Genomic DNA, 25,781 nt, shown 5'->3' on the forward strand with positions numbered 1-25,781 from the left:
TGCAGTAGTAGATCATCCACACCCCTAACATATTCTACTCTACACAGTTAAGGAGAGTGCATAAAGCACACATACATCAAGTAGGTAGCATTACAAATTGCAAACTAGGAACTTTAATCAGAATAATGCTGTTCCTCCTATATATGCTTGGTATCAGCTGGTGAGTCTGAACTTGTCACAGTCCTTGGCACCATTTTCAGTGAAAATTGAAATAAGGTCATTCATCATTTTAGATACTTCTCCCTTCAATCTTTTTGAGCCACCACTTACAGGAGGAGTTTCAGCTACATTGCCCTGGATTACAAAACCAACTGCAGCACCCTCCATGTAGGCTTTACATGCTGACAGGATATCATGTGCATGCGTCTGAAAGTGACCAATAACAAGGTCTTGGAAATTCTGAAACACTAGTATGGAGTAATAATCAAAATAATGGAATTTTAACCAAAAAAAAAAAACATAAATATAGTATAGAAGATCATACCAGTGGAGGCCTTTGAAGCGTATACAACATTGTTTTCAAGGAGAGGACAAACACTTGTTCATTGTACACTTTGGACCATTGCTCCCTCTCAACAGAAACAGACACACTTTCAGATCCAGGCTGATTAAAGAATGGCTTCGCGTTTAGAACTAAAGCTTGTATAGATACTAAAACTTGCAGCATGGTTGATATTTTTGGCTGCCAGTTCTCATGAGTTTCACCACCCCAAGTGTTGAGAAGGCTGAGGCAGACATTTCCACTGGGGTACAGATTAGGATTCAGTCTCAAGCCACCAGAGTAATAGTAAACCATCTGTCAAAACTCAAAATACAAATCTGTTTAACAAAATACACAAGACAATAATAAGGACACTTGAACAAATACGTACTGGTGGTTTATCAGGATATGTGTGAGGGTAATAGGCATCAAACACAAAAAGAGCATCATGATAGGGAGTTCCTTGTGCTCCAACAATGACCGCTCTTAGAAGATCCATCCTCGTTTCATATACTCTCACATATATGGAATCTGTGGAACAGATTGAGAAAAGAGATTAAGTTCCATTGTTGTGAAACAAAGTTATTAGGAAAAATTGGTAGCCTTTCTACTTTATCTAAGAGATTTCGACTCACCAGGTAAACCATTCTTCAAAATCTCCCAATCATCCTGAATTTTCTTCAACCATGCCTTGGGCTGTTAAGAAATACACAAGCAGAGGTTAACATAATCATAGTAGCCAAGAAAATTATGGTGCAGAAGAGCAAAGGTGATGGTATTTCTTACCCGCTGCCCCAGGATGTCCATATTGTAGTAGTAGTGGTCTGAGGGAGCATCAACAAGATCAAAATTTTTGAAATGTCGATATTTTCTTATGACTTCATTACCATCACCGTCACCATCTTGATCATCACACTTCCCACTAGAACTCTGTCCTGCAGAACTGCTTGAAGCGGAAGGCTCAATGTTTGTTCCACCAGAAGATCTATCTTGGGGTGCAGAAACAGTTGAGCTAGGAGGCACAGACGCCTCTACCCCAGAATCATCATCACTATCGTAGTCAAACGTATAGTCACCCTCTTCATCACTGTATTCACCCTCACAAACCACATCGTCATCGCACAATAAATCCGAGGACTCATATGCAGACGCAGAACCCTCAACATCCTTAGTGTTGGAAGAAACACAAGCTGAATTAGCCAAACAATACAAACTCCAACATAGAATCAAACTTGTAAACGCCAGCTGTGTTAATGATTTAATCACAGTAATTTCCTCAAGTAGTAATAACTATTTCCACAAGTCTTAAAGAGGCAAGCAAAGCTGCAGAAAATGAAAATCAGGGGGGGAACTTTGAACAAACACAAAAACACCAAAGCAAAAGATCAAGTAAAATGCATCGGCGATTACAGTTAGAAAGAAAGAAAGAAAATGTTACACACTCGAACTAATCACAACACATCATCAAGAAATGGCGCCAAACACCCAAGAAGCACGGAGAAGAGAAATTCTAAAACGATCATAGCCAATTCAACTATACTTGTTCAAAGAAGTGAAACAGATACCGCATAAACACTCATAGTTCATCTGGGGAACACCGATACCTCATTGTGGATGAACTTATTCACCGCCAAGCCTTCAAGTTCCAGCACCTCCATTCTTCTGGAATACGCTTCCGATCGCGAACCCTAACAGCTAAATCCCGCAGAGACAATGGCGTTCACAGTATATGAAGTAATGAGAGAGAAATTCTGAGCACTCCAGTGACGATGACTAAATAGTAATGAGAGAGAAGAGTAGCGCCAAGTCGGGTAAACCAGTTATTGCCACGTGGACTCCACCACGAGACCTCTACATGCTACGCTGGACCTCAGCTCCACCTCATCACTCTTGTGGATTGCCTGCCATTCCACCTAAGACTTCTGAATTCCCGGATTTACCCTCCGTCTTTTTGAAAACAACGTGCTAATAGTAATAGTAGGGCAAATTATTGTATGGAGCACGGTTCAAAATAACGTCGTTGAATTTTATGAGTTAAAATAGTATACATTATATGTTAGAATAATGAAATTTTGAGAATAAGATAATGTACTTTAAGAATTAGAATAATGTACATTATATTTTAAAATAATGTATATTATGAATTATAAAAATGTATATTTTAGTGGGTCACGTGAAATTTTTTTACGTAAAAATGACGTCGTTTTTGGATCTCGGTCCACGGTTCCCACAATAACTATTGTAATACTAGGACAAATTATTGTGTAGACCATGGTCAATGTAGTGTTGTATGGATCATAAAAGAATCTACATTTTTTAAGATACTTAAAAGTACATTATTTGTGTTCTAAAAAAAGTACATTATTTGTGTACTGAATTATTCAAATAATGTATTTTCTCTGAATACAAAATACATTTTTAATATAATAAAAGTATACTATTTTTGAACTAGATGTACATTATTTTATAATATATTAAATATGGTCGACAAAGCTTTCCACACAATAATGATTGCTAGTATTCAATTTGGGTTTTCATATTTTTAAAGGCCCAACAAAACAACCATTTGGAAGTCCGGCACATATACCTCGACGCAAAGCCCAGTCCAAATAACAGTCTTCAGTGGCGCCCTAAGTCCTAAGATTCAAAGCGTGCGGTAAACTTTACCGCCGTGCTTTCCCGCCAGATCGGCTGAGTTTGCTTATTGAGTTATATGATAGCATGAGATTGCTTATTGAGTTATATGATAGCATGAGATTGCTTATTGAGATATATGATATTATGAGATTGCTTATTGGGTTATATGATGATATGAGTTTGTTGTTGGAATTAATTTCACTTTTGGTCCCACGACTTTTGATGTTCTATCACTTTTGGTGCACAACTTTAAAATTTTTTAATTTTGGTGCCTAACTTTGTTATTTTTATCAGTTTTGGTCCTTTCGGCCAAATTGACAGCGAAATGTTGTTGGATTTTATATTTTTAGGGGTAAAATTGTCATCCTAAGGAAGCATCTTCAATATCTAAACAAAATCACTTAAAATCATATCTATAGGTGTTTGATCGATGAGAATAATGGGGAAGACGGGCAGAAACCAGACAGATCTATGGGATTTATAGTTTCGACAATTGACAAACTCTTCTTTTCCTTTTAATATGATTTTTCTTTTGTTTAAATATTGAAGATCTTTAAATTGGATGACGATTTTGTCCCTAAAATATAAAATCCGGAAATATTTTACCATCAATTTGGCTGGAAGGACCAAAACTGATAAAAATAACAAAATTAGGCACCAAAAGTGAAAAAATTTAAAGTTGTGCACCAAAAGTGATAAGAACTCAAAAGTTGTGGGACCAAAAGTGAAATTAATTCTTTGTTGTTGAGATATATGTTAGCATGAGATTGCTTGTTATAACTTAAGTATATTATTAACCATCAATTTGAGCATGATTAGTGTATATCGCCATGATAAGATATGTATGTGAAAGAATGAAATTGTTGATTAGCTAAATGATTGAGAAAGTATGTCTATTTGATAATTAGGTTGCATGCATATAGAAATCCTGCTGAGCATGTTTGAATGTTGCTTAAGTGATTGAGAATACTTGATCTAAGTGTGTGAAACGAATGTTTTCAAAAAGTATATACTGTAGTATTTTACAGTGTTGAGTGGCGTTATACTTAGTTTCGTGCTAACTGGTTGTTTTCTACTTGTTTGTTTGTTAACCCCTTTCAGGTGGGCCCAGTTCTTGAGAGCGATCGAGTTAGACTAGATTAGCTTAGTGTGCTAGTTGTAGTCTAAACTCTTATCAGTATGTTTATTTTGAGACTTGGTTGTAGACTTATCTGATCTAGATGTTTTGATGGTGCTGGACACCGGAGTTTCATTCCCCAAGTTTGTTTAAAGTTAGTAAGTCTGACCTTGTTTAGATGTTTTTCCTTGCCTGTGCAATCACTGTGTGTGGTGATTATGGTGGTGACACCTCTTAAAGTTGATTAGTAAGATTATTATGTTTGTTAGTATTCCTTTCTAAGCTAAGTATTTATTAATAAGATTTAAGAAAAGTGGGGTGTTACAACCTCTCTCTCGCCATTTCCCTTCTCCCACCTTACCCAAAGAGTTCCTCACCTTCCCAATCAAGAAAGCCAAGCAAGGTCTCACCTTTCTCTATCACCAAGCATAGGAGGGGTAAGTATTAGGTGTTTGTAGTCTTATTTCTTGGTTTTGCATCTTCTTCATCAAGTTTTTTCTTGTGTTTGTTGGGTTTGGGGTTATTAATGAAGAGCCCATTGAAGAGGACTTGCAAGAGTGATCTCGGAGGATTTTGGAAGGATTTGGATAAGCTAAGAAGGTAATCCTATGTCCAACAAAACCTAGTTTCCTTGTATAAATGCTTTATTGATGATCTTGTGTGGTGTGATGCATATTCTTGTGATTATGCTATTGTAGAGCTTGTATTTAAGGTTATTTGATGCTATTTGATAAACTATTCCTTCTATTCAAGTCTCATTTGTTGTTGATGTGAGTATTGAGGTATTTGGACTTGGATTGCACATTCTTGGAATTTTTTCCGAGATGATTTTCTTCTACAGGTTTCGCTACCAGCGGGCTCCTGGCGGGCAGTTTGCCACCCGTCAAAACCACCCGCCGATTCCTGGTTCTCGAAAGGGGATCGGCGGGTACTTTGGGTCCCACCGGAACCACCCACTGGTACGCCATGGGTTTTCGGCGGGACCTTTTGCACCTGCCCGAACCACCCACTGGTACGATGTTGTTGACTTCTTGATTTTGTTGATCCCCAAATATTTGTGTGTCTTTATTGATGTCTTGTAAGTCTAGAGCGATGTATTGTAAACCTTATGGTTAGGTTATGAGTCTTGAATCGTGGTTGTAATCCAATATTGTGATTCGTTGGATTCGAATAAAGTTTATGTTATTCGTATGAGCCTTTGTGATTACCTTGTTGGCGTGCATGCTAGTTACGTTGCTTATTGGTACTAGTGTGTGATAACCTTCTTGATTCTTGATTGAATTGATAGTTGAGCCTAACTATTCGTTGTATTGCCTTTGGAATATCTTCTTCGTATCTCTTTTGTGAATTCCTTTCATTGTGATCTATCGTTGTGAGCTTGTACATTCGTTGTACTTTATCTTTGATGATTCTTCGATTGAGCTATTGTTTGAGCTTACCCATTGTTGTACACACTTCTTGTGAAATCTATACCTTTGCTTTGTATCTCTAGATTTCTTGTGTATTGAACTCTTGTTGTGTTGATTGAGTTGGTGTGATGGATAGTGGGAACTTTATCTTATTGGGATTCGAGATAATGGTATATTTGAATCGAGACTAGATCCCCGTGGATGTTACTGAATCGGGACTTAGTGTCCCCGCGGAAAAAATGAATCGGGTCCTCTCCCGCGGAAACCATAATCGGGACTTAGTGTCCCCACGAAAATCTCAATCGGGTCTACGACCCCGCGAAATCCATACTAGGGTCCTTTGACCCTGCGGTACTTATTAGTTCTAGGCCCTCACACTGTTCCACTTGATTCAAGTCGTTGTGATGACTACGCGGTGAATGACTTGGTTTGGGTATGTCCTTTGGGGATTTGGAACGTTGTCGGTGATTGATTTATTGTGTTACTTGTTGAGAACTACCTTGTTGATGATTGTGCTTACCTTACCTTACTAGTTACTTGTTATCTCTTGATTCGTTATCTCTATTTCTTGAATTGATCCATATCGTTGTCTCCTGGTATTGAGTGGTATTGTTGAGTACATTTCTTGTATGGTCGGTGTATTACCTCTATTCCCCGTGATTTATAAAGTTAGAGTTGTTTAAGGATATACTTATGTATTCCCAAGTCTCAAAATAGTTTTTATCTATAAAGTGTTGGAAAAATAGCTTAAAATGGCATGTTAAGTGGCTATTTTGTGGTACAATTATCAGTGGGGTCCACTTCCGATTTGGGTCGGATTAAAGTGGATTCGGATTCTTCGTAGTAAGACGAAGAGATCGATATATTGTACGCTCAAAACGGATAATGGGTGAATGAGATATTGATTCTCAAAGTAGACCCATTTGAGTTGGAAAATGAAGGGAAAAAGTGAGCTTTTTGTCCCACATTGCTTTGGAATGAAGATTTTCCCCCCTTATATACAAGAGCTCTTTTGAAGCTTATAGAATTGTATAGCATAGAGGCTCTCTCGCGCGGGGGGGGGGGGGGGGGGGGGTGCAAATCAAATTCCACTAGCAGAGATTGAAAAAGGCTTGATTCAAGCCCGAGCTATCAAGCCTGAGCTCGTGTACGCCGACACGAATGTCGTCCGGAAATTGGCTGGCCTTGCGGGCTAAGTTATGCCAAACTTTGGTATCATTTTCCAACTGGTATAGCCACTTGGTTCGGGTTCGGCCAGAACCGAACCGAGAGCACGCCTACTCTCGTGCTACAAGAGAGCCACTTGGTTCGGGTTCGGCCAGAACCGAACCGAGAGCACGCCTACTCTCGTGCTACAAGAGAGCACGAGAGGTTGTGGTGCGCCGAGAGCACAACTCTTGAGACCGAACCCTGTACGCTAACGGATTTTCCAACTGGTATAGCCACTTGGTTCGGGTTCGGCCAGAACCGAACCGAGAGCACGCCTACTCTCGTGCTACAAGAGAGCCACTTGGTTCGGGTTCGGCCAGAACCGAACCGAGAGCACGCCTACTCTCGTGCTACAAGAGAGCACGAGAGGTTGTGGTGCGCCGAGAGCACAACTCTTGAGACCGAACCCTGTACGCTAACGGTCAGGAACACGAAAGTTCTGACTGTTGAGGGGATTGAGTTCATCTGTTACGGAATTAATGAGGGGATTGAGTTCATCTGTTACGGAATTAATTGTCTATTAATTCCAATTTTGAATTCTGAATTCAATTCCCAGGTAGTGGCCTGGCCTGCTGTTATAGCTGTTGGAAGGCAGCTTTAATGTCATTTTTAATTGCCATAATAAAGGCTATTGGCTCCTTCAACCCTATATAAGAGAGGGTAGAGGCAGTAGAGTTTTACACACAGCTTAACACAGCACGAAAGTATACTTTTCCAGCTTCAAAAATCTCTGCTTCTACTCTTTCTTTAGCTATACTGTGTTCATAGCCATTGTCTTGCTCGCCGGATCCTTTGTTTGAATGCTCAAACATTGGATCATAGCAAGTTTTATCCTGGGAAGCCTAGGCCACAACGCTCCTAGCATCTACGGGAGGTGGCAAATAAGGTTTTAAGGAAAGAGTGCACACTTGACTCTTGCAAAAACCCAACACCAAACACTAGTCATTTTTCTTCAAATTTTTCTTCCCTTCTTTCCAGAAAATAATAGTCAATTTTTTATTTGATTATTATTTGTTTTCTACCAACGGTTCCTACATAAAGTATATGATTATGTATTTCAACGCGTTGGAGTGGGTTACTTAGAAATTTTTGCTAATGGTTGTTATACCTTGTGATTTAAGTGTTTAGTCGATCCGAGAGCACGATAGATGGAACCCCGGTTTAGACTAGTTTTCCCTTTCTCTAGCTCAGATGTTATGGCCTGTGAGCCTTTGGACTTGTAGACTTTTGACTAGTGGTTTGTATAAGCATATGCATCTAGATTGGATGGCCTAGATGTGGCATGACATCCCTATTACTATGTTAGCTTCCGTTGGATTTTATATGTTGATGTTTAGATTTCGTCCTTATTTTCCTAAGTTTGAATGCTTTCAATATGTCTAGTTTTTGGGGTGTTACACTCTCAGAGAGAATGGTAAAAGATAAATCACCACCGTAACTTGTCCAGTTGACATTCTTCTTGGAGGAATCGCTAAGAGGTTAGTTGAGACATACAACTATCTCCCCACCCCCCACCCAGCTCGACAATCACCGTAATGGTTTTAATCTACATGACAATGAATAAAATGTAGTATGAATAGCTTGGGAATTTGGTATATATAAGATGAAGAGATGCACTGTATTATTTGGTCGTGAGTCTCTTTCCTTGCTTATGTTGTTGTAATGTTTAAACCCTTTGTTATTATTGCGGTGCAGAGATGTGTTGGATATCATCTTATGTTCAAGGGGACATCTATACCATAGCGCAATATTGAAAAATCTGTGCATCCGATAAAGATTCAGCAGCTAAAATGTTTGTTTGCATATTAAGATATGCAATGCAGTAGCAGTAGCAGATCATCCACACCCCTAACATATTCTACTCTACACAGTTAAGGAGAGTGCATAAAGCACATACATCAAGTAGGTAGCATTATAAATTTAATCAGAATAATGTTGCTCCTCCTATATATGCTTGGTATTAGCTGGTGAGTCTGAACTTGTCACAGTCCTTGGCACCATTTTTAGTGAAATTTGAAATAAGGCCATTCACCATTTTAGATACTTCTCCCTTAAACTTTTCTGAGCCACCACTGCCCTGGATTTCTCCCTTGACTACAGAACCAACTGCAGCACCCTCCATGTAGGCTTTACATGCTGACAGGATATCATGTGCATGCGTCTGAAAGTGACCAATAACAAGGTCTTCGAAATTCTGAAACACTCGTATGGAGATTAAAACCAGATGTCTGATGGGAATGCAAAACTTGGAATAACAAAAAACATACTAATAAAAAGCTAGAGCATAAATACACAGCTGCCTATAGTATAGAAGATCAATCATACCATACCATTGGAGGCCTTCGAAGCGTATACATCATTGTTTTCAAGGAGAGGACAAACACTTGTTCATTGTAACCTTTGGACCTTCGCTCCCCCACAACACCAACATAAGTATTTTCAGATCCATCAGATCCAGGCTCATTAAAGAATGGCTTCGCGTTTAGAACTAAAGCTTGTATAGATACTAAAACTTGCAGCATGGTTGATTTTTTTGGCTGCCAGTTCTCATGAATTTCACCAGGCCAAGTGCCGAGAAGGCTGAGGCAGACTTTTCCATCGGCGTACAGATTAGGATTCAGTCTCAAGCCACCAGAGTAATAGTAAACCATCTGTCAAAACTCAAAATACAAATCTGTTTAACAAAATACACAAGACAATAATAAGGACACTTGAACAAATACGTACTGGTGGTTTATCAGGATATGTGTGAGGGTAATAGGCATCAAACACAAAAAGAGCATCATGATAGGGAGTTCCTTGTGCTCCAACAATGACCGCTCTTAGAAGATCCATCCTTGTTTCATATACTCTCACATATATGGAATCTGTGGAACAGATTGAGAAAAGAGATTAAGTTCCATTGTTGTGAAACAAAGTTATTAGGAAAAATTGGTAGCATTTCTACTTTATCTAAGAGATTTCGACTCACCAGGTAAACCATTCTTCAAAATCTCCCAATCATCCTGAATTTTCTTCAACCATGCCTTGGGCTGTTAAGAAATACACAAGCAGAGGTTAACATAATCATAGTAGCCAAGAAAATTATGGTGCAGAAGAGCAAAGGTGATGGTATTTCTTACCCGCTGCCCCAGGATGTCCTTATTGTAGTAGTAGTGGTCTGAGGGAGCATCAACAAGATCAAAATTTTTGAAATGTCGATATTTTCTTATGACTTCATTACCATCACCATCTTGATCACCACACTTCCCACTACAACTCTGTCCTGCAGAACTGCTTGAAGTGGAAGGCTCAATGTTTGTTCCAACAGGTTGAGATGTGAAGTTTGCAGATGTCCCTACACCAGCAGGTTGAGCTGAAGAGCAATCTTGGGGTGCAGAAACAGAAGTGGCAACAGTTGAGCTAGGAGCAGGATTATTCAACCAAGACACATCCGCCTCTACCCCAGCAGGCAAATCAATACTGTCAAATTGCGCTTGCAATTTCAGGTAATCAGAATCATCATCATTGTCGTACTCAGGCATATAGTCATCCTCATCATTGTCGTAGTCATCATCATCACTGTCGTTGTCAAACATATAGTCACTCTCTTCATCACTGTATTCACCCTCACAAACCACATCGTCATCGCACAATAAATCCTCACAAACCCCATCACTTGCATCCGAGGACTCAACATCCTTAGTGTTGGAAGAAACACAAGCTGAATTAGCCAAACAATACAAACTCCAACATAGAATCAAACTTTTAAACGCCAGCTGTGTTAATGATTTAATCACAGTAATTTCCTCAAGTAGTAATAAGTAATAACTATTTCCACAGGTCTTAAAGAGGCAAGCCAAGCTACAGAAAATGAAAATCACTTTGAACAAACACAAAAACACCAAAGCAAAAGATCAACAAAAATGCATCGGAGATTACAGTTAGAAAGAAAGAAAGAAAGAAAGAACACATCATCAAGAAATGGCGCCAAACACCCAAGAAACACGGAGAAGAGAAATTGTAAAACTATACTCGTTCAAAGAAGTGAAACAGATACCGCATAAACACTCATAGTTCATCTGGGGAACACCGATACCTCATTATGCATGAACTTATTCACCACCTCCATTCTTCTGGAATACGCTTCCGATCGCGAACCCTAACAGCTAAATCTCGCAGAGACAATGGCGTTCACAGTATGTACGTACACACCCCGATTGAAGTAATGAGAGAGAAATTCTGAGCACTCCAGTGACGATGACTAAATAGTAATGAGAGAGAAGAGTAGCGCCTTGTCGGGTAAACCAGTTATTGCCACGTGGACTCCATCACGAGACCTCTACATGCTACGCTGGACCTCATCACTCTTGTGGATTGCCTGCAATTCCACCTAAGACTTATGAATTCCCCGATTTACCCTCCGTCTTTTTTAAAACAAAACCACGTCTTGTGTTTGTGCTTGTGCTAATAGTAATACTATGACAAATTATTGTGTGGACTCAAAATAACGTCGTTGAATATTATCAGTTAAAATAATGTATATTACGAATTATGAGTTAGAATAATATATATTATATGTTAGAATAATAAAATTTTTGGAATAAGATAATGTATTTTAAAAATTAGAATAATGTACGTTATATTTTAAAATAATGTATATTATGAGTTATAAGTATACTGCAGTGGCTCACATAAATTTTTTTTACATAAAATAACGTCGTTTTTGAACCGTGGACTACGGTTCACTCAATAACTATTGTAATACTAGTCACGAGTCAGTTAGACAGCAATCGTTATACTGTGCACCAGGGTGCATAATGCATTGTGCGCCCTGCCCAAAACGACGTTGTTTTTATTGTTCAGATTTTATGTTAAGAGTTTATGTATATTCTGTTATGAGTATATGTGTATTATATATTATGTTAGATTATGTGCATTCTGTTATGAGTTTAAGTGTATTATGTATTATATATTATGTTAGATTATGTGTATTATGTATTATGTTAGATTATGTGTGTCCTGTTATGAGTTTATGTATTTTCTGTTATGAGTTTATTTACATTCGAAACAGTTTTTTTTTTTTTTTTTTTTTTTTTTTTTTTGAATTTAACAGTAAAAACGGAAAGTGAGATTTTTTTAAAAAACATAGTCAAAACGACATCGTTTTAACGGTTAGATTTGATTTTGTAAATATTCAATTTGGGCTTTCATGCATTTAAAGGCCCAACCAAACAACCATTTGGAAGTCCGGCCCATATACCTCGGCGCAAAGCCCAGTCCAAATAACAGTCTTCAGTGGCGCCCTAAGTCCTAAGATTCAAAAGCGCGCGGCAAACTTTACCGCCGTGCTTTCCCGCCAGAGCGTCTGAGTCATATCTTTTATACTTATTATATATACGAACATCTCCCCTGCATCTCTAATATATCTTTCCTATTATTTTCTTTACTGAATTATTGTTATACAAATCAGTTGCATTGAATCGCCGCCATGGTTGTAGCTTTAGGTCCGGGCAAATTCTACGGCAAGAGCCTTCCAAGGCCACGGATCTACACCGACGTCAAGTTCAACGAGGAGCGGGTCGACCCGCCGGTGCCTGTCTTCGATCCTCTCATGTCGTGGGCCGAGGAGGCGCACTGGTCCATGGGCGGCCTCAGCTTCAAGCGCCACCGCCTCCAGGGCCGGATCGAGGGCAATATCAGCAAGATACGGGCGGAGCACGAGAAGCAGGTTAAGAAACTCAAGAAGAACTCCCCCTCTAAATCTTCTTCCCCTGTCTTCTACACCCCCTCACCTCCTCCTGCTCCCATCGCCGTGAAGCGAAAGCGGCGCTTGATTGACGAGGAAGAGGGCGACGAAGCTCCGAGAGGAAGCAAAATGTGGCCGGTGAGGAAACTAGGCGATGATTTTGATAGAGTTGCGTATGAAAGCGGATTGATCGACAGTGGCTCGGAGGAGACGGTTGCGGCGCGGACGAGGGGCCGGAAGGCGGAGAAAGCAGCGGTGGAGGCGGAGGTTGTTACGAAGGTTAAGTCTAAGGGCTTGAAGAGGCTGAAGAAGGGCATCAAAAAAAGCGTCAACAGATCTTCCCCAAGATTGGCTAAGCGTGAGTCACCTTGAAACTGTTTGATAATTTGTCTCAGAGTCAGCAGTACAAAACCTAAAATTTTTAGTCTATTCCCCTTTTGTGATGCCTTGTGTTTATCGGCATTGTAATGTAAGCGTTTAATCTCTCAAGCTATGGAATTCTATAATAATGTTATTAAAGTGGGATTTCACCTTGAGAAAAGTAATCACAACATAGCTAGGTTGCTGAAGATGTATCTTGAAAAGACAATGCTCTCAAATCTTGTTTATAAGAACAGACAACATTTGAAAAGAATATCATTTTTCCATCTTGAAGTGTTTGACGATTAGAACAATGAGGTTTTTGTCTTGCAAATCCACCAACCCAAATTTGCACATTTATCAATGGCAGATCGCCAACTGTCATCTCACCTTCTACCCCGTGAATCCAGCGTTTAGGTTCCCCTTGTCCCCCCTTCTCAGTTCCAACTGGTCTGACTCTCTATTGTGCCTGACACTTAACAGCTCTAGCTCTTTGTCTGTTAAGATAAGCACAAATTTCTGCCTATAAAATTCAAGAATCTTCATCTTTACTACATTGCCAAGAGTTTGGAGCTTGATAGTTATCAAGATTAAAGCTTTTAGGGGCTGAGTTTCATTTGCAGAGAGCAGATCATTAAAAGATTGATCTTTACACTGCTAAAACACAGTTTACTTGGTTTGAGTAGGGGTGTTTGATAAAATCATTTGAGGGTGGTTGGTGAATGGATTCATCTTGTTTTTTCATAATCTGCATTCTGCATTCATTGGTAGCTGTAACTTCTGGTGGTCTCATAATGTTTTACCTCGATGAAATCTCGGTTTTGGGACATGGCACTGAGACAGCAAGGAAGCTGTTGGGATCAACCCCACATGATCAGTTGTTGATAAAGACATCTGATTCCTTTGTGGGGTTGCTGTTGTGTGTGATTGGGTTGTTGTTGTTCATGGTGTCTTTTATTAAGGATAGAGACTTCCAGAGCTTTTTCGCCAAGGGTTGTATTCTTCTTCACATACTAATGGCAGTATGGAGGTTGTATTTTGAGAGGAAGCTTGAAGCTTTGGCTCATGATTGGCCTAGACAACTTATTGGGGACTTTGTGCTGGCACTTTCTTGGGTCCTTTTTCTAGTTTGCACATGGACTGAAAAGTATGATTGAAGGCAGACTAATACTTGAATCTCACTGGAAAAGCTTGTAGTTGCAGGGTCTTTTATTCTTTATTGAAAATTTTCTCATATGCTCTTCTGATTCTGTAACAACATTAAAACTTCCTGTGATTGTTTCCTTGGTAATGTGAAATGACAAAAAGAGCGACTTGTGCAGGTATATGAAGCTGTAATGATATTTCTTCTGATTCTGGGTTTGACACCATTGTTTCTGAAGTTACAATGATGTTTCTTCTCTTTTTTCTGTGGGCTTTTCACATGCTATATTACTTGCTTCTCAAGTGCTAAAAACACAGGAGTATTGCAGGGTGGAAAGGTGGAAAACATGAGCAGTAAAAATGCTTTTACTGTTTATGTTCTAGATTCCATATTGTGTGCTATGCAGTCATTTTCTGATGCTTTCTCCTCACCATTATACCATTAAAAAAGGTTTACTCAAATGTAAATTATTACACTGTTAATAATTGACCTCACCCCAAATAAGAAGCAGGTGGGATCAAATTTGATATTCCTAATAAGTACAATGAACAGTATATTTTGATGAGAATGGGCAATAGTCAAAACATTGATCATAGTCCTTATGAATGTGGAAGCACATATGGACATGTCATGTTGGCTGTTGTTTCCCAACAAATTAATCCACTCCCTCCTTACACTAATCTTCCATCAAACCATGATAGGGAATGATTCACTTCATCGGAGCAACTTACGTTTCAGTCACCTACCACTCATTCCTCTCATGTTTCAATTCCGTCCTTCAAAATTTTTTATTTTAAGATAACCGAATTGATAGGAAATAAAGAGTTATTTGTATTGGTCATACATAAAAAGGCGTACCAATTTAGAGGATTAAAGCTAAAATTAGGGAGAAAATGGAAGGAAAAATAATAAATGATGTAAACTAGGAAATGGTGCACCTAGTTCTCACATGGGGTGAAATCTTGAAGGTCTGATCTAATGGCCAGCAGCATATGATGATGGAGATAGTTACAATGTAGAAGAAGCTTTAGGGAACAACAAAACAAATCGTCACCAAAAAAGAAATTAGAAATCATGGCAAAACCAAGATTTCAGATCTAATTAGGGGCAATGTAAATTGTAAAACAACATCCCATCACACCATCAAAAAGACCCAAACTTTATCTTCATTTCTAGGTTTCACCTGATTTTCTGCTGTTTCTTTCTGATGGGTACATGTTAGGTGTGCCATCTTGCTTTCTCAGAACCTTTCCCCCCATTCATTCCCACATTCTCTTTGCCCATCCCTTGTATTTGTGTATATGAAGGAGGGGGATACAAAAGCCCAGACACAGAACCACCAATTAGCTGGTTTTTGAAGCGTCATTGATGTTTTCTTGGACTTTTGGCTACCTTTCAAGCTAAATAGATCCAAGACTCAATCTTGGAATTCTATCTTCATCACTTTCTGCATTTTGTCATTTTTTTTGGTCCAAGTCCAACAAAATGGTGGTGAAATCGCCTAGAAGCAAAATGGTGATAGGAAATAGGCTGTTTTACCCAATTGTTGGGTTTGCATCATTTGGTGTTTTTATATACATGTCTTTTGGGGGCCTGTGGATGAATTTCCATGGAGAAACAAAGCTGAGCTTTGTGGAGAGGAATGGGACTCAGTTCTTGGTGGATGGTCAAGCATTCTATGTTAATGGCTGGAATTCTTACTGGCTAATGGACCATGCTGTGGATGAGAAAAGAAGGCCAAGGATAAGAGCCATCCTGCAAGCTGGTGCCAAGATGGGGCTCACTGTGTGTAGAGCCTGGGCTTTCAATGATGGTGCATATAATGCTTTGCAGATTTCACCTGGGAAATTTGATGAAAGAGTATTCACAGTAAGAATATTTAATGTTCACTTTAATAGTCTTGCCTCATATTATAATCCATACAATCTTAAAGCTGTCAAAAAACATTATAGACATCGAAATGTGTTTAGTACACATCATTCCTAGTTTGTCTCACTCCAGAAATTCATAGATTTGAGGAAGGCTTATGGTTTTGTTTGTGGCAGGCCTTGGACCATGTAATTGCAGAAGCGAGAAAATATGGGATTAGGCTGTTACTGAGCTTGGTTAATAATTTGCACGCGTATGGTGGAAAAACTCAGTATGTGAAGTGGGCATGGGAAGAGGGTGTTGGTTTGAGCTCTTCGAATGACTCGTTCTTTTATGATCCAACAACTCGCCTTTATTTCAAGAACTATGTGAAGGTAATTCGAGTAATTAAGCATGTTTATGTGTTCTTATTATTAAGCTCTGATCTCAAGCCTTTAATCTTCCTCTCTTCTGCTGCAGACAGTGGTAACGAGGAAGAACATGTTTACTGGGATTGAGTACAGGGATGATCCCACTATCTTTGCCTGGGAATTGATTAATGAACCTCGTTGCTTGACCGATCCTTCGGGTGACACCCTCCAAGTAAGTTTTTGTCTCTTTTTCTCTGTTGCAATTAACCTCAAGAGTTTTCAACACAGATGATTATATTTAAGCATCTTTAGTTGGATTTTATTAATTAGAAGTCATAGAATTGCAGGATTGGATAGAAGAAATGTCAACTTTTATAAAATCAATTGACAGGAATCATTTGGTAACTGTGGGGCTTGAAGGATTTTATGGTCCAAAAAGTTCAAAAAGTGTGAGTGTGAATCCAGAATTCTGGGCTGCTGATCTTGGAGCAGACTTCATTCGCAATTCTAAGATCCCAACCGTGGATTTTGCATCTGTTCATGTATACCCAGATCAGTGGTAAGCTTTCCTTAACCTACACTACCTTACAATTCTCAAAAAAAAAACAAGCTGATTTATGAAATCTTAGGAATCATGCATATCAAAACACTTGTGTTGATAGGTTACGCAACCAGAGTTTTGAAGAAAAAGTGGGGTTTGTGAGGAAATGGTTAGTTTCTCATATTCACGACGGTGACAAGGTACTGAAAAAGCCAGTGATGTTCACTGAATTCGGGTTATCAACCGAGAACAAGGAGTTCGATCCAGAGAAACGAGACAAATTCTTCAAGGTCATCCTGGACATGATATACAAATCTGCAAGGCGAAACCTGTCTGGTGCAGGATCATTCTTCTGGCAGTTCCTGGCCGAAGGGATGGAAGATTACAACGACGATTTTGGTATTGTTCCCTGGGAGAGACCATCAACATATCAGCTAATTACAGAGCACTCATGCAGGTTAGCCAGGCTTCACGGCCCCCTATCAACCCAGAAGGACTACTTGAAAAGCTTGTGCTCATCACACAGCTAGGCGATTGATCGATAATCGCCAAAAATTTTGTCTAGGCGAAACGAAACCAGTACAGCTGAAATGTGATTGTGTTGTTGTATCAGTTTGAGATCTGTAATGGGGATAGGTTTATATACTGTATAACCTATAAAAATTGCATCTTTTTTGCCTATCTATATATATACTGTCTCTATGGACCACTGACAAGACTAAATGACCGAGTAACATAAAGGAAATATGCTTTAATTGCTAAAAGTAACACTCAGACGATAATTGAACAGTTTGATTTATATTTTAACCTTTTCTTCAACCTTTCTGAGAGATTAGACTTTTCAAAAAAAAAAAAAAAAAAAGCAAACTTGAAATTGGGTGTGGAAGGAATTAAAGAGTGGGAACATGCAAGTACATTGTACATACGTAGAAACCATGGACGGCGAACACTGACAAACAGAGGGGAGTTATATACATATATACATAAATACGTTGTTTCCTTTGAAATTTCCTTTGTTTTTTTTCGGCTGCGCTTACGTCGTTTTCAATTAAGGTTTCTGCATGCTGTGCTGTGCCTATAAATGGCTGCAAAACATCTTTATTTCCATCTTCAAATATATATATTTCTGAAACAATAATGGAGAGGAAGCAGGTGGAGAAGAAGCGGAGGGATAACTTGAAGTCCCTCTATAACCATCTCTTTTCTCTGCTCCCAACTCATATCTCTCTGGGAGGAATGGCTCTTCCAGATCAAGTGGGAGAAGCCGTGAATTACATACAAACTTTGCAGAATCAACTGGAGAAGAACAAGCAGAAGAAACAAAAATTATTATTATTAATGGAGCAGCAGCGAAAAAGGCCTCACTACTACTCTTCATCATCATCATCATCATCATCATCTTCTTCCAATTTCTGCAGTAATTCAACGACCAAGAAACCTCTGATCCAAGTTGTTGACATCGCACCCGACATTGACGTTGTTCTGATCGATGGTCTGGAAGACATAGCTGCGTTTCACAACATCATCGCAATACTCAACCGACACGGCCTTGAAGTTTCCACTGCCATTTTTCAACCCCGCGGAAACTCCACTCTGCAGATTCTCCACCAACAACAAACTAAAACAGTGTACGAGAAACTAAAACAAGCGGTTAATGGATCCTCCGGCGATGAACCAGAATCATTAGATTCCTGGGATTACGATATTTGGGGATTCCCTATACTAGAAACATCCCAAGGACAGCTTCACAATCCACCACCATACTGAATAATTATATATGGACACTTGGCAGGACAGCCTCCACATTTATGCAGATATTATATTTTACATTTAGGGCGTTTGGTTCAGGTTATATAACATAACCAAGAGAATGTAACATTCCAAAGTTCACATAACAGTGTTTGGTTCATATTATCTTAGGGAATGTAACATTCCCAAGGAATGTCACATTCCTTCCACATAGGATTTTGAAGGGAATGTGATTCCCTTCAAAATCTTAGGTAATGTAAGATAACTTTGGTTATGTTAGTTTATTATATATATATATATATATATATATATATATATATATATATATATATATTTGTAATTATATATTTTTTAATTTTTATTATGTTATGTTAGCATATAAAATAATTTTGTTTCTCAAGTTCAAAATTTTAGAGTTAATATTTTAAAATCATGTAATTATATATGATACCGTTATCTTATTTATTTATTTTAATTTTTAAATTTATTAAAATATATGAAAATATGTTAAGGATATTATAGTGTGTATAAAAGATAACCCTAAACCAAACATGATTATATTACATACCCCAATTTTAACCAAACACAGGAATCTAACATTCCCAGTAATCTAACATTCCCAGCAATCTAACATTCCCTAAGGTAATCTGACATTCCGTGAACCAAACGGCCCCTTAGGTTTTTCATGACAGCCTCCAATATATGGGCCAAAGCCCAGAATGAGATGAATAAAAAATGTTAGTTAATTTGGAAGAGTGAAGAGAGTTAGTTAGTTAGTTGGGCTTATTGAATATTGATTATATTGATAGATCTTTTTTCGATGAAATGAAATTTATATTATATATTTGATTTGCCGCAACTGTTTTAACTTCCTTCAGTTCCGGGCCGCATGCATAATCACTATTGTACGTAGGTTGTCTGAGGTCCATTTAGTTAGAAAATTTCACATTATATACAACCGTGTTTTTTATATGTATATAGAATAGATATTTTTGGTACGTCTAATGTGTCGTTGTTGTTATAATTAATGTCTTTCATTCTTTGGTGGTATATTTTAGGAAATAGTATCTGTTATGTAGGGTCCAAATAATTAAATATAATTTAAAACGGATGATTTAACGTTGGGGCCGGGATAAATTATTTTGGCCATGTTTGGTAACATATTTAGTTTATCAGTCAATTTTAACTTATTTGACTACTATTAACTGTTTTTTTGACTTGGTTAAACAATCAACATGAATATTTGATTGATCAACTTTTTGTAACAGTTTATTGCTCCAAAATACTAAAATTTAAAAAGTTGCTCAAAATAATTTTTTTAATCAACTTTTTGAAAAAATTATTTTGCATGTAATTAGCTAACAACTAATTTATCAAACATTTTTACAAATACTATTGATTAATTGAACCCACTAACCCAATCAGCTAGCTAACCGTTATTTACCAAACCCACATTTGTGGAAGCTATGTGAGCCGGCGCGTATCGTGAGGTTGCAATTATTCAAATGAGTTCAATGCGCTGACTCTGGGGTCCCGTAATTGATCGATTTTTTTTTTTTTTAGAGGAATATTTTATGTTCATTCTTCACAAACTATGTAGTTAATGCATTAGCACACTTAAGTACATAATTAACTATTTATTAAAATTCCACCGAAATTCTTGCAAATATTAGAAGATATTTTTTTTTTCTGTTGATAAATAAGTTTGGACTAATCGTATCAAATGCGTAATAGGAGAAAGTCTTGACTAATGAAAAATACATGTGACAAACACAAGTTGACAAACACATTTTGTCTGGAAACTTCTGTTTCTGAGCATGTGGGACAAATGAGCCAGTTCTTATTTTCTATAAATTTAGGTTTCTTTATTTAATGTTGGTCCCCGTGGCGAGAAAAAAAAATCTGGTGAGGACTGAATATTTAAAAAAAAAAAATCACTTAAATTAGTAGAGAAATTAACTATCAGGTGAATCTAAGAAAGCTAAAAATTATAAGGTGACTATTTGATTGATATTTAATTCGGTTTTAAAGTTTAGGTACATGAGGCACATGAAAGTCTTGTTTTGTTTGATCATACATGTTACCCAATTGGTTTCAACACTTAGAAAACACATGTTAAAAAATTTTAAGTAGATAAAAAAAATCGTATAAAGTATTTAAAAAAAAAAAAAAAGTGTATGATTTAACGGACAATGCAATCCTCATATATAATTCACTCTTCTTCAATCGATTTCTCCGAAGAAGAATTCTCAAATAATTAAATATTAATACAGTAGCCACAATCCAATCCCAACTACTTGTAGCTCACCTAGTCCTTCATCACAATCTTCCTATTGGTTACGTTATTGCCTCTTCTAATCTCAATTGTTGATACATCTTTCACCTGATTATAGTCTTTTATGATTTAATGATATTTAATTTGGTATGACCTTTGCTCTATCTTAAGTGGTCCATTCATGTGAGTGATGTGACCATATCCTTATCATATTTAATTTGGTATGACCTTGGCTACGATCATATTCTAAAATTCTTTAACAGGGCGTTTGACCGTAATTGAATTATAATTCAGTGGATATTTCAATTACAATGGTTATTGGAGGAAATTGCAATTCCCTCCTTTTGTTGAATTGCAATTCATGGGGGTACCCCATGAATTGCAATTCAACAAAAGGAGGGAATTGAAATTTCCTCCAATGTACCCCATGAATTGCAATTCAATGAATTTGAGAAAGGAAAAACATATGAAATGACATTACTACCCTTGGTTGTTGTTATTATTATTATTATTATTATTATTATTATTATTATTATTATTACACAAGAGTATTTTAGTCTTTATACCACTTATTTTCTTCTCAATTCCAATAATTCTATTTCTCCCTATCAAACAACGTAATTTGAATTCCTACTTTATTCTTTTCCCACCGAATTACAATTCATTTCCCCCCTAATTCATTCCTTTCAACCAAACGCCCCCGTAAGCGTTTGACATTATATGATCTAATTAAATTTGTTTCCTTTAATTTACAAGTCTATTGAAAATTTAAAGTCTAGCTAAATGTAAGGCATCGAAATCTAAATTTCTATTATGCATTATTTTGCATTACCAAAAGCTATAATTACAATTATTAGATACAATATGCAAATTAAAATTGGTTTAAGTTAATAATTAGTAACAAAAATCACATATAAGCCAAGCAAGGAGTTGAGGGTTTTTATTTTTGTGATGTTTTTTTTTTTTTTTTTTTTTTTTTTTTTTTTTTTTTTGGAATATCAGAAAGCCAATGGAATGAAGCTAAACTATTTTAACAACATTAAATTTTTTCTTTACAAGTCTCCACTCTAAAAAGTGTCAATAATGTAGAAATACTTTAAGGTGACAAATTTAAAGTGACTCTCCCACACTCACTAATCTAACACAAGTTGGCATAATGATTTGTGAGCATGCTATCTTCTTCTTGTAAAGTATGAAAATCTTTACAATTCTTCCTACAACGGCTCTATAAGGTTTATTAATAGACTTCCATCCGTATAAATTTTTTAAATTCATTTCCATTCATTTTAAGGATCAACAAATATGATATATATATATATATATATATATATATATATATATATATATATATATATATATATATATATATATATAACTTAAAATAAGTCCATACGATTTTATTTTGCTAGCAATCACATGCTTTATGGTTCAAATCTTATCAATGATTAAAAAAAAATGTGATATGAATTTGATCTTGTTGTGAACAATAATGTATAAACATTTGAGAACATATAGGCTAGTGAAATTGTAATTTACCTGTTCTACCTGTTTCTCGAACAAGAGCTGATTTCAAACTTAACAAATATGATGGATATCTCAGCTATAATTTTGATGTGACGTATATAGTATATACGATAGCAAAGTTAATTGATGGCATACATACTGAACTTGACATGTGTTAGTTTGAATGTTACCAATTTTATTTTTTTTTTTGAATGTTACCAAATTTAAATGCGGTCGAGAGTTTTAATGTAACGCGGGTAGAGGGCTCCGCAATCCCGGCCTATTCCCTTCAATTTGGGAAACCAAACGGTCTACGTCTACCCATTACCAAACGAGTAGGTAGGAATAATCCTATAAATTACTAAATTCTTGTTATAGGCATGCAAATTATAATATTAACATGGTGTGTCAAATAAATTAAAGACATAATTTTTAGACTAGGTTTCACAATGCAATATTGCAATGTAAACTCTTAAATGTATTATATATATAGTGGTGCAAATCTCATTCTTTTTCCAATGTGAGACAAGTTCTTCTTACAAACCTTTCCACTTTCTTTTTCTCACTCAAATGGATCTAGCTACTTTGAAAACCAATTTCGCATTCACTCATTATTCGTTTTGAGCGAACAATATATTAATGTATTGCACGATAATTTTTAATATTATACTTACAAATAAATTTATAATATATTAAAAATAAATATTTAATATGATTGCCAAATTAAACAAGGCCATTGATCCACCATTCCATCGTATGATTTGTCTTACACGAATTATCAGGCATTAGTCATCAAATACCTCACATTAATGTGAGGTTTGGGCATGCGGGTACAATTGGGCCAGTAGTGATAGGACACAAGTAAGACTAGTAGGGTTCAATCAGGAGAACTCTTTAATTGCGGGCACGTCGGCAATATTAAATAATATACTATTTAATAACTGTACAGTTAATTTGAGTAATATTAAGACTTGTTTGGTAAATGATAGATCTGTCAAAATTTTGACAAATTTACTATTTCGATGTCTTAACCTTAGTCAAAAGGTCAAACTAAGTGTTTGGTAATTTGACAATTTGAAGTAACAGTTGGCTCCGAAATGCTAATTTACAAACTCTGTTAAAAGTAGTGTTTGCCCCTTGACTTTTGGGGGAAAGCTTGTTCTTTCCCTAAAAAATCATTTATGTTGAAATAAAAACTAAAAGTTATTGAGAGTGCAGCCATCACGGCTCCTTAATGAGGAGCCCAGCTTGCCCATCAATTGATGGACAAGCATTTGAGGATTTTAATTCTGGAGACTTGAGGCGATTTTAGACGCAAATTATGCTGTGGACTCGTGTCCACAATGCATTGTGGACACGAGTCCAAAACGACGTCGTTTTAAGAGAAAATTAAACACGGTCTTCTAGTTAAAAAAAAAAAAAAAATTCGATTTTGTCTCGGCGTTAACAGCGTTATTCGTTTGTGGCATTATGAATGTACAATTATGAAATTATAAATGTACAGTTATGGAATTATGAATGTAAGTTATGAAATTATGAACACAGAGCTCTGACATTATGAACTTACAATTATGAACATATAGTGATAAAATTATGAACATAGAGCTCTAAAATTGTGAACATAGAGTTTCGAAAATTATGAATTTACATTTATTGAATTATGAATGTACAGTTACGGAATTATGAATGTGCAGTTATGCAATTATGAATGTACAGTTATGCAATTATGAACACAGAGCTCTGACATTATGAACTTACAATTATGAACATATAGTGATAAAATTATGAACATATACTCCTATAACAAAGTGGTCTGAATTTATTTTTTTTTTAAAAAGAAAAAAAGTGGAAGAGAACGGTGCCTAACGGCACCGTTACCGTGTCCGGCATGTATGCTGGACACAGGTCCATAACATAACGATTGAATTTTAGAGGATCCTCAAGGCTCCCCTGCCACGGCTCTCCTTATGTTTTTAAAAAAAAAAAAAAAATCTTTTATGATAATAATAATAATAATTATTATTATTATTATAATTATTAGTGAGTTTGAATAGTTAATAGCATTAAGTGATTGTAGAAAGATGTTTGATAGCTGATTACATGCAAAATGACTTTCTCAAAAATATAATCGAAAAAAGCTGATTTGAGCAGTTTTTTGAATTTTAATGTTTTAGAGCACTAAGCTATTACAAAAAGCTAATTAATCAAACACTCATTTTAACTGTTTAACCAAGTCAAACAGCTAATAGTGATCAAATAAATCAAAATTAGCTGATAAGCTAACTATGTTACCAAACAGGGCCTATATTGTTGTTTTTGTTGTTGTTGTTGTTGTTATTTCTAACCAGAAGGTGGCTAATGACCCATTTCTATTGTGGTTATAGGTGTCCATGGGCCGGTTCAAGGTCGAACCAGCCTTGAATTGGCTCGGAAAAAAAAAAAAAAAGACGAATTTGGGCGAAGCTTAAGCCAAACCTAAATCAACTTATAAAGAGCCGGTTCTGATCCTATAAAAAATAGCTTGGAGCCTGGCTTGAAACCGGCACAGGTCCAGGTCGCTAACTAGACCCAGGCAAAATTCTAGGCCGGGGTCTAAGCCCGGACAAAATCTAGCATAGACTTTATAAATTATAATACACTTATAATATTTATAAGTTATCAAATCAAATAATATTACAAGTCTTATAAAACATTTTAATAGCAAGTTCAAATGTTTTTAAAGTCTTATAAATTTTTAATTTTATAGAAAATCATATTAATTTTTTATTTTGAGATTAATGGTTAAAATATTATTTTAAACAAAAATATTAACTTTGAAAAAGTGCGCGTGAGTGAGTGTGTGTGTGTGTGTGTGTGTGTGTGTGTGTTTAAGAATTCAGTTCCCGTGTGGTTGGTGTGTCCCGTGCGTTTGTGCGGTTAAATCTGAGCCATTGATCTAGCCTAAATCAACGTCCATGCTTAACAATGATTAAAAAAACGCGGTGGCAATTTGGTCTTTTTGCATCTAGGTTAAATTTAAGGTGCGTGGTTTTCTTTCTTAAGATGTGTGATTTTTGTGCTTAAGGTGCGTGGTTTGTGTACTGTGTGGCTTAAGGTGTGTCAGTTGTTGAAAACTTAAGTGCGTCGATCTAAAGCTTTAGGTGCATGATTTTCCTTTTTAAGATGCGTGATTTGTGTGCTTAAGGTGCGTGAGTTGTTAAAACTTAAGGTGCATGGCTTAAAGCTTTAGGTGGTGATTTTTTGTTTTCCTTCTTAAGGTGTGCGATTTGTATGTTTAAGGTGCGTCACTTGTTGAAACTTACGGCGCGTCAATTTAAAACATTAGGTGCGTGGTTTGTGTTCTTAAGGTGGTTTGTTTGTGTGCTTAAGGTGTGTAGTTTGTTTACTTAAGGTGCGCCATTTTAATATA

At 36.7% G+C, this 25,781-nt stretch overlaps 6 protein-coding genes across 6 annotated transcripts; 4 read left to right on the forward strand and 2 right to left on the reverse strand.

Moving 5' to 3' along the window:
• Positions 1-153: 153 nt before the first annotated feature.
• On the reverse strand, positions 154-2,139 carry LOC109165341 (putative ubiquitin-conjugating enzyme E2 38). The gene is made up of 6 exons (XM_019314063.1): positions 2,086-2,139; positions 1,268-1,726; positions 1,117-1,177; positions 873-1,012; positions 485-796; positions 154-366 (listed from the first exon to the last, which is right to left on the reverse strand). Exons 1-6 carry the CDS (start codon positions 2,137-2,139, stop codon positions 154-156), a joined length of 1,239 nt encoding a protein of 412 aa, XP_019169608.1.
• Positions 2,140-8,603: 6,464 nt separating this feature from the next.
• LOC109165351 (putative ubiquitin-conjugating enzyme E2 38) lies at positions 8,604-10,936 on the reverse strand. The gene is made up of 7 exons (XM_019314074.1): positions 10,932-10,936; positions 10,397-10,696; positions 9,976-10,360; positions 9,825-9,885; positions 9,581-9,720; positions 9,184-9,504; positions 8,604-9,047 (listed from the first exon to the last, which is right to left on the reverse strand). The coding sequence occupies exons 1-7, from the start codon at positions 10,934-10,936 to the stop codon at positions 8,814-8,816; spliced, it is 1,446 nt and encodes a 481-aa protein (XP_019169619.1). The 3' UTR covers positions 8,604-8,813.
• A 1,387-nt stretch (positions 10,937-12,323) lies between these two features.
• LOC109165359 lies at positions 12,324-12,953 on the forward strand. The gene has a single exon (XM_019314086.1). The coding sequence runs from the start codon at positions 12,324-12,326 to the stop codon at positions 12,951-12,953; it is 630 nt and encodes a 209-aa protein (XP_019169631.1).
• A 286-nt stretch (positions 12,954-13,239) lies between these two features.
• On the forward strand, positions 13,240-14,162 carry LOC109167756. The gene has a single exon (XM_019316877.1). It carries the CDS (start codon positions 13,664-13,666, stop codon positions 14,096-14,098), a length of 435 nt encoding a protein of 144 aa, XP_019172422.1. The 5' UTR covers positions 13,240-13,663; the 3' UTR covers positions 14,099-14,162.
• Positions 14,163-15,203: 1,041 nt separating this feature from the next.
• LOC109167684 (mannan endo-1,4-beta-mannosidase 2-like) lies at positions 15,204-17,530 on the forward strand. Its single transcript, XM_019316777.1, has 5 exons — positions 15,204-15,954; positions 16,131-16,328; positions 16,414-16,536; positions 16,652-16,863; positions 16,967-17,530. The coding sequence occupies exons 1-5, from the start codon at positions 15,571-15,573 to the stop codon at positions 17,373-17,375; spliced, it is 1,326 nt and encodes a 441-aa protein (XP_019172322.1). The 5' UTR covers positions 15,204-15,570; the 3' UTR covers positions 17,376-17,530.
• Positions 17,531-17,982: 452 nt separating this feature from the next.
• On the forward strand, positions 17,983-18,612 carry LOC109165370 (transcription factor bHLH118-like). Its single transcript, XM_019314096.1, has one exon. It carries the CDS (start codon positions 17,983-17,985, stop codon positions 18,610-18,612), a length of 630 nt encoding a protein of 209 aa, XP_019169641.1.
• The last annotated feature ends 7,169 nt before the right edge of the window (positions 18,613-25,781 follow it).

This window comes from Ipomoea nil, unplaced genomic scaffold, assembly GCF_001879475.1.
Source record: "Ipomoea nil cultivar Tokyo-kokei standard unplaced genomic scaffold, Asagao_1.1 scaffold0317, whole genome shotgun sequence".
Lineage (NCBI taxonomy): Eukaryota > Viridiplantae > Streptophyta > Magnoliopsida > Solanales > Convolvulaceae > Ipomoea > Ipomoea nil.

Coding starts and splice junctions, on each gene's coding strand:
- LOC109165341 (XM_019314063.1), bottom strand. CDS start 2,139: ATGGAGGTGCTGGAACTTGAAGGCTTGGCGGTGAATAAGTTCATCCAC. Junction 1,013..1,116: donor TTTGAAGAATGGTTTACCTG/GTGAGTCGAAAT, acceptor TCTGTTCCACAG/ATTCCATATATGTGAGAGTA. Junction 797..872: donor CATATCCTGATAAACCACCA/GTACGTATTTGT, acceptor GAGTTTTGACAG/ATGGTTTACTATTACTCTGG.
- LOC109165351 (XM_019314074.1), bottom strand. Junction 9,886..9,975: donor AGGACATCCTGGGGCAGCGG/GTAAGAAATACC, acceptor ATTTCTTAACAG/CCCAAGGCATGGTTGAAGAA. Junction 9,048..9,183: donor CGCTTCGAAGGCCTCCAATG/GTATGGTATGAT, acceptor CGAGTGTTTCAG/AATTTCGAAGACCTTGTTAT.
- LOC109165359 (XM_019314086.1), top strand. CDS start 12,324: ATGGTTGTAGCTTTAGGTCCGGGCAAATTCTACGGCAAGAGCCTTCCA.
- LOC109167756 (XM_019316877.1), top strand. CDS start 13,664: ATGGATTCATCTTGTTTTTTCATAATCTGCATTCTGCATTCATTGGTA.
- LOC109167684 (XM_019316777.1), top strand. CDS start 15,571: ATGGTGGTGAAATCGCCTAGAAGCAAAATGGTGATAGGAAATAGGCTG. Junction 15,955..16,130: donor TTGATGAAAGAGTATTCACA/GTAAGAATATTT, acceptor TGTTTGTGGCAG/GCCTTGGACCATGTAATTGC. Junction 16,864..16,966: donor CATGTATACCCAGATCAGTG/GTAAGCTTTCCT, acceptor TTGTGTTGATAG/GTTACGCAACCAGAGTTTTG.
- LOC109165370 (XM_019314096.1), top strand. CDS start 17,983: ATGGAGAGGAAGCAGGTGGAGAAGAAGCGGAGGGATAACTTGAAGTCC.